This window comes from Coregonus lavaretus, assembly GCF_964263955.1.
Source record: "Coregonus lavaretus genome assembly, contig: HAP1_SCAFFOLD_5408, whole genome shotgun sequence".
Taxonomy (NCBI): Eukaryota; Metazoa; Chordata; class Actinopteri; order Salmoniformes; family Salmonidae; genus Coregonus; species Coregonus lavaretus.
Genome location: NW_028156908.1, coordinates 15,001 through 22,500, shown reverse-complemented (window position 1 = coordinate 22,500; position 7,500 = coordinate 15,001). Strand labels below are relative to the sequence as shown.

The following is a 7,500-nucleotide window of genomic DNA, read 5'->3' as shown; positions in this document are numbered from 1 at the left end:
ACAGGCCCCAGGAGCTGCCCTGGTAAACCATGCCTGACCTCCCCAGTCTTCTCCTTCAGCCCAATGGCAGCCTGAGAAAACACAGAGACACACAGAGCAGGGGCTTAGAATTAGAACTGGGGACTAAAGTTCACAGAATATAATGGTGGCTCTATGCATTCTATTACGTTTTCATTTTTTTTAAACTGAGAAGAGTTGTCATTTTGTGCAATCAGGTTTTTTTTCTACATTATTGGGCAGAAACACTTGAAATAATTTTGTTTTCGACAATCACTTCTTCAAATGGTTACACTCTTTATATCCAGCTGATGTACCAGACAGGTCTCAATGTAAGGAATGTGTCAGGGAGCTAAAAGTGATGTATCATGCACTGCTTTGGCCCTTATCTGGACTGGAGCTAGCTGTACTCGAGCGGGCGGGCAGCGGGCAGCAGGCCGCTGGGACGTTTTAAAAAGCTGTGATTAATGAGGTCATAGAGAGAGATAAGAGGAAGCCTGACACCAGACTCTTAACAACAATATTTATCTAAGGGGAATAAAATAATCTGGGGTTAAAGGTCGCTGCCCTGCTGCCATATGTATAATCCTGACAGCCACTGATGCCAAGTCTTTCAACAGCCATACCAGGCAGAGAACGTCTCTCAGACTACACTTCCCTTTGTTTTTCAGGGAAAACCTGACTTTGTTATCTAGGAAATTGTCGGGTAAAACCTCATTTGAACCACCTGGCTATGTATTACAAAAGTGGTTCAGTTGAAAGTGTTACAGAATGTTGTTCTACAAAGTAAAGACTAGTTCATATCTATCTACATAACAAATGAGAAATCCTCTCTCTGTTAACCTGTTTGAGAGAAGGTGTAAAAGCTAGCCACCTAGCTAACCAGGATCAGGTCATGGTGGCTGGTTGAACTAGCTAGCCAGGATCAGGTCATGATGGCTGGTTGTACTAGCTATCCAGGATCAGGACCAGGTCATGGTGGCTGGTTGTACTAGCTAACCAGGATCAGGTCATGGTGGCTGGTTATACTAGCTAACCAGGACCTGGTCATGGTGGCTGGCTGTACTAGCTAGCCAGGATCAGGACATGGTGGCTGGCTGTACTAGCTAGCCAGGATCAGGTCATGGTGGCTGGTTGTACTAGCTAGCCAGGATCAGGTCATGGTGGCTGGTTGTACTAGCTAGCCAGGATCAGGTCATGGTAGCTGGTTGTACTAGCTAGCCAGGATCAGGTCATGGTGGCTGGTTGTACTAGCTAGCCAGGATCAGGTCATGGTGGCTGGTTGTACTAGCTAGCCAGGATCAGGTCATGGTGGCTGGTTGTACTAGCTAACCAGAATCAGGTCATGCTAGCTGGTTGTACTAGCTAACCAGGATCAGGTCATGGTGGCTGGTACTAGCTAGCCAGGATCAGGTCATGGTGGCTACTCACACTGATCTGGGAGGAGGTGGCGGAGAGGCCCAGGGTGATGTTGGGTAAGGAGGGAGACGTGTACAAGCTCAGAAGGTTGGACATGGAGCCCTCTGGACGGAATAACCTGGGCTGTGATGGCCAGCGCTGAAATTACAGGAAAGAGAGAGAGGGAGAGATAGAGAGTGCGAGAGAGAGAGAGAGAGATTTAGAAAATCTGACTATGGAACATTTCAAAGAGCAACAAGAGCGCTGTAATAAATGTTAATGCACTAAGACGGAGAAGGTTCCGGCTCCCAGCAGTACAGCAGAAAGAGCTTTTACTGACGGATGATAAAAAGGAGAGACACTTAAAAGTGTGTCATCAAATGAAGGATATCTCTGAAGACAACATGATCGGGTATCGTTTAGCATCACATCCCCCCATCCACCACAAATCTACCCTTCTCTTCCAAAGACCCCTGTACCCCGTCCCTGGTCCTCCCGTCCTCCAGCCACAGGCCCCACCCTCCTCAGGCTATTCTTTCTCCCAGAGAACATCAGTGTAGCTGGGACATGCTTCCTGTACCCAGCAGGGCCAGCAGAGAAGCCTAGCAGCATGTGGTTCTGGAAGGGCCGTGTTTATCCTTCCAAACCCCTCTAGTATTCAGTGACCTGTACAGGGATATCCGGCCTGTATTCCACCCCAGGGACCCGTTCCCTCTGAAAAAGGATACCTAATGTAACGGTGCACAAACATGACTTGCTTTTGCAACAGACATGAGGCCTTTGGTTAGCCCCCGCCAGTTAGCCCCCACTAACAGTCCCACCACAGTGATTTTCATGAGAGAAAGAGTCTCAGCTTTGGGCCGATACAATAGCAATCCTGTGTGTTTATGTTGTTAGCATGTGGGTGGGTGTCTTTGGCTACCAGCGCCTGGGATATCAATTAAGCTCCACGGTTCCCCCCCTCCTACCCAATGGCAGGCCTGTTACTCCCCTCTCTATGTCACTGGAGGTCCCTGAGAGAGTAAACATCGCTGGTTAAAGAAAACACAGCTGCTCTGTTAAATATGGTTCGGAGATGTATCATATCTGCCACCCGCTATAATGCAGTGTTTTGTGAGGCTGGGGTCCTAGGAGAGCCCCTGCCCCCGGCTAGTCACTGAGTCATGAATCTTTTGTGGAACGCCTTAGAAGGAAGGGAAGAACTCACAGACAGGGCTGTAGTCAGGCAGCTCAGCGACAGCTATCCTATGACACGCCAACAGAACGCTTAGCTTGGATTCTTTTAGACTGTTTTTGGATTATTTTTATTTATTTGAATATTTGGATTCTTTGTTAGCGTATAGAGTAGCTAAATAGCTTGCACGATACGTGTTGAGCAAGGAAAAAATTCAAGGGGTGTGAAAATTATGATTTGAGATACTGCAGGATACATTTTTTACCACAAAACAGTAGGGAAACACACAGTGATCCAAGATGGTTTCTGCTCTGAGAATTTATAGAGATTGAATTGCAACGAAAATACTGCTGCCAATATTGCCTCACCTTAAGAGTTCATGCCATGGATATGCAAATGCTTTGCATGTCACCCTTTATAAAAAATTTAGAAGAAAAAGGAAAATAAATAGTAAGTAGAAAGAAACAAGTCGTTTTAGTAAAGCAGGTGGGTATTACGTATGTAGACATTATGGGAGAGCTGTGCCTCTTTATTTCTACTGGACTGTGACAGACTGAACGGTTATAGACAGACGGAGGGGACAACTGGCTGTTTTCATAGCTGAACACACACACACACAGGCAGGCAGACAAACACCCCGTGTGAGACATGACTTAAGAAGTTAGATTTTCACCATTCAAATTATTTATCTTGAACCCACTTGAATATATTAAAAGTCACTGTAGTGTGTGGAGGAGAAATACGAGTGGGTCTGGCTACTGTGCTTTAGCTTCTGCTTTGGTTGCTCTTAGGGGTTTAGGCCAGGTCACTGTAAAGATCTTTGTGACAACTGCTGATGTAAAAAGGGCTTTATAAAATAAAATAGATTGATTGATGGTCTGGGTCCGTACCTCGGTTTTTGTGGTGGTGGGGAGAGAGGAGGGCCCGTTCTCAGCCCCCAGGGCGCTGGAGGCTCCGACGGGAGAGCTGGGTCCTGAGCCTGGGGCACTGTTAGTGGCTGTAGAGTCTGTAGAGAGGACAGAGATAGAGACTGTTAGTGGCTGTAGAGTCTGTGAAGAGGACAGAGATAGAGACTGTTAGTGGCTGTAGAGTCTGTGAAGAGGACAGGGATAATGTTAGTGGCTGTAGAGTCTGTGAAGAGGACAGGGATAATGTTAGTGGCTGTAGAGTCTGTGAAGAGGACAGGGATAATGTTAGTGGCTGTAGAGTCTGTGAAGAGGACAGGTGACAGAGATAAAGGAGCGACAGGGATAATGTTAGCGGCTGTAGAGTCTGTGAAGAGGACAGGTGACAGAGATAAAGGAGCGACAGGGATAATGTTAGTGGCTGTAGAGTCTGTGAAGCGGACAGGGATAATGTTTAGCGGCTGTAGAGTCTGTGAAGAGGACAGGGATAATGTTAGTGGCTGTAGAGTCTGTGAAGAGGACAGGGATAATGTTAGTGGCTGTAGAGTCTGTGAAGAGGACAGGGATAATGTTAGCGGCTGTAGAGTCTGTGAAGAGGACAGGGATAATGTTAGTGGCTGTAGAGTCTGTGAAGAGGACAGGTGACAGAGATAAAGGAGCAACAGGGATAATGTTAGTGGCTGTAGAGTCTGTGAAGAGGACAGGTGACAGAGATAAAGGAGCGACAGGGATAATGTTAGCGGCTGTAGAGTCTGTGAAGAGGACAGGGATAATGTTAGTGGCTGTAGAGTCTGTGAAGAGGACAGGGATAATGTTAGCGGCTGTAGAGTCTGTGAAGTGGACAGGGATAATGTTAGCGGCTGTAGAGTCTGTGAAGAGGACAGGTGACAGAGATAAAGGAGCGACAGGGATAATGTTAGTGGCTGTAGAGTCTGTGAAGAGGACAGGTGACAGAGATAAAGGAGCGACTGGGATAATGTTAGTGGCTGTAGAGTCTGTAGAGAGGACAGGGATAATGTTTAGCGGCTGTAGAGTCTGTGAAGAGGACAGGGATAATGTTAGTGGCTGTAGAGTCTGTGAAGAGGACAGGGTTAATGTTAGCGGCTGTAGAGTCTGTGAAGAGGACAGGGATAATGTTAGCGGCTGTAGAGTCTGTGAAGAGGACAGGGATAATGTTAGTGGCTGTAGAGTCTGTGAAGAGGACAGGGATAATGTTAGTGGCTGTAGAGTCTGTGAAGAGGACAGGTGACAGAGATAAAGGAGCGACAGGGATAATGTTAGTGGCTGTAGAGTCTGTGAAGAGGACAGGGATAATGTTAGTGGCTGTAGAGTCTGTGAAGAGGACAGGGATAATGTTAGTGGCTGTAGAGTCTGTGAAGAGGACAGGGATAATGTTAGCGGCTGTAGAGTCTGTGAAGTGGACAGGGATAATGTTAGTGGCTGTAGAGTCTGTGAAGAGGACAGGTGACAGAGATAAAGGAGCGACAGGGATAATGTTAGCGGCTGTAGAGTCTGTGAAGAGGACAGGTGACAGAGATAAAGGAGCGACAGGGATAATGTTAGTGGCTGTAGAGTCTGTGAAGCGGACAGGGATAATGTTAGCGGCTGTAGAGTCTGTGAAGTGGACAGGGATAATGTTAGTGGCTGTAGAGTCTGTGAAGAGGACAGGTGACAGAGATAAAGGAGCGACTGGGATAATGTTAGTGGCTGTAGAGTCTGTAGAGAGGACAGGGATAATGTTTAGCGGCTGTAGAGTCTGTGAAGAGGACAGGGATAAAGTTAGCGGCTGTAGAGTCTGTGAAGAGGACAGGGATAATGTTAGTGGCTGTAGAGTCTGTGAAGAGGACAGGTGACAGAGATAAAGGAGCAACAGGGATAATGTTAGTGGCTGTAGAGTCTGTGAAGAGGACAGGTGACAGAGAAAGGAGCGACAGGGATAATGTTAGCGGCTGTAGAGTCTGTGAAGAGGACAGGGATAATGTTAGTGGCTGTAGAGTCTGTGAAGAGGACAGGGATAATGTTAGCGGATGTAGAGTCTGTGAAGTGGACAGGGATAATGTTAGTGGCTGTAGAGTCTGTGAAGAGGACAGGTGACAGAGATAAAGGAGCGACAGGCATAATGTTAGTGGCTGTAGAGTCTGTAGAGAGGACAGGGATAATGTTTAGCGGCTGTAGAGTCTGTGAAGAGGACAGGGATAATGTTAGCGGCTGTAGAGTCTGTGAAGAGGACAGGGATAATGTTAGTGGCTGTAGAGTCTGTGAAGAGGACAGGGATAATGTTAGTGGCTGTAGAGTCTGTGAAGAGGACAGGTGACAGAGATAAAGGAGCGACAGGGATAATGTTAGTGGCTGTAGAGTCTGTGAAGAGGACAGGGATAATGTTAGTGGCTGTAGAGTCTGTGAAGAGGACAGGTGACAGAGATAAAGGAGCGACAGGGATAATGTTAGTGGCTGTAGAGTCTGTGAAGAGGACAGGGATAATGTTAGTGGCTGTAGAGTCTGTGAAGAGGACAGGTGACAGAGATAAAGGAGCGACAGGGATAATGTTAGTGGCTGTAGAGTCTGTAGAGAGGACAGGGATAATGTTAGTGGCTGTAGAGTCTGTGAAGAGGACAGGTGACAGAGATAAAGGAGCGACAGGGATACAAGCTCATAACACCATAATGTGTCCTTATGGCTGCACCATCACAGTGATCTCTGTCAGCTGTCTCTGTCATTACAGAGTTATTCCACAGCAGACCTGCTTACCTACTGTATGTGTTGGCAAAACACCTATTTTTTATTAGAACATACTAATCTCTACAATATAAAAGGTGGCTCAATCAACAACAAGTCTTAAAATGACATTAATATAGTCATTTATTTGTGATTCGTACCCATCATTTCCAGGGCCCTCTTCTTGTAGGGGGTCATGACGTTGCTGTCTTTTCTCTTCAGCAGTGGACTACTCCTCCTCTCTGCTACCTTCTGCTTCAGTCTAGACTTCACCTTCAAGTTGGGCTCTGAGGCTGGAGGAGGACAGAGGGAGGAGGGAGAGAGAGGATGGTTTAGTAAGACTCAGGCTGGAGGAGGAGAGAGAGAGAGAGAGAGAGAGAGAGAGAGAGAGAGAGAGAGAGAGAGAGAGAGAGAGAGAGAGAGAGAGAGAGAGAGAGAGAGAGAGAGAGAGAGAGAGAGAGAGAGAGAGAGAGAGGAGAGAGAGAGAGAGAGAGAGAGAGAGAGAGAGAGAGAGAGGACGGTTTAGCATGGTTCATCAAGTCCTTAGTAGTATACTCCATTTACTATATCTATCTATATGGCTGTAGTGGTTGGTGTTGGTGGCCACTGTCACTAACAGAAGACAGCCACCAATCAGCTTGAGTTCCCTGAAAAGAAAGGTTTACCAGTGGGAGGGAGATGTATGCCGTACTGTAGCTCACGCTTGACAGGATTGAAAAGATGGTTTTGATACATTATAGCCCTGACCAGGACAGAATTACACATACTCTCCGTATCTTTAAACACAATTGTAAAAATGAGGAACAACTCAGCTAGGTCATAATAGTACTCCTGTCAAAGTTGTAATACTTTTAAACATGGAAGAGTACAGCCACAGTTCTGGTGGTTTCCTTCAACCAGATGACACCATTTCATTTCAGAGAGAACATTCTGAGTCCAGATTGGGCCCATTTTCCACCTCATCTGGTCTAAATTAGGTTGAGCAACACACAGGGTCTCTCTAAGTGAAGTGGTCGCTACCTGCTGACCGCAGCCTGATACAGTAGCAGCCGTTAAACTAACACAAAAACATGGCAGATGTTTCAGCTACGTTCCCCACACCATCCCCACACTCCTAATGCAAACCAGAGATATCACCCCAAACACACACACACACACACACACTCCCAAGTCACTCGACAACGTGTCCCAGGCTAAACTAATCCAGACCCACTTTTAGATTAAGTACTAATGGACAGCTTCTGTTTGAGAGAAATATGAAGAAAGTCAAGTAGTGACAGAGAGTAGAGAAGTTGAGAGAGTGACTACTGG

At 46.6% G+C, this 7,500-nt stretch overlaps 1 protein-coding gene across 1 annotated transcript in view; it reads right to left on the bottom strand.

The window, feature by feature from the left end:
• Nucleotides 1-7,500, bottom strand: part of hdac9b (histone deacetylase 9b) — a gene marked incomplete at its 5' end in the record, with an annotated part of 27,629 nt that overhangs the window by 5,134 nt on the left and 14,995 nt on the right. The window contains 4 exons of the mRNA XM_084194265.1: nucleotides 1-71; nucleotides 1,429-1,554; nucleotides 3,460-3,575; nucleotides 6,351-6,482. The exon at nucleotides 1-71 is cut by the window's left edge and continues 116 nt beyond it. Of these exons, the coding sequence (XP_084050391.1) occupies nucleotides 1-71; nucleotides 1,429-1,554; nucleotides 3,460-3,575; nucleotides 6,351-6,482 (445 nt within the window). The remainder of the gene's footprint in view (nucleotides 72-1,428; nucleotides 1,555-3,459; nucleotides 3,576-6,350; nucleotides 6,483-7,500) is intronic.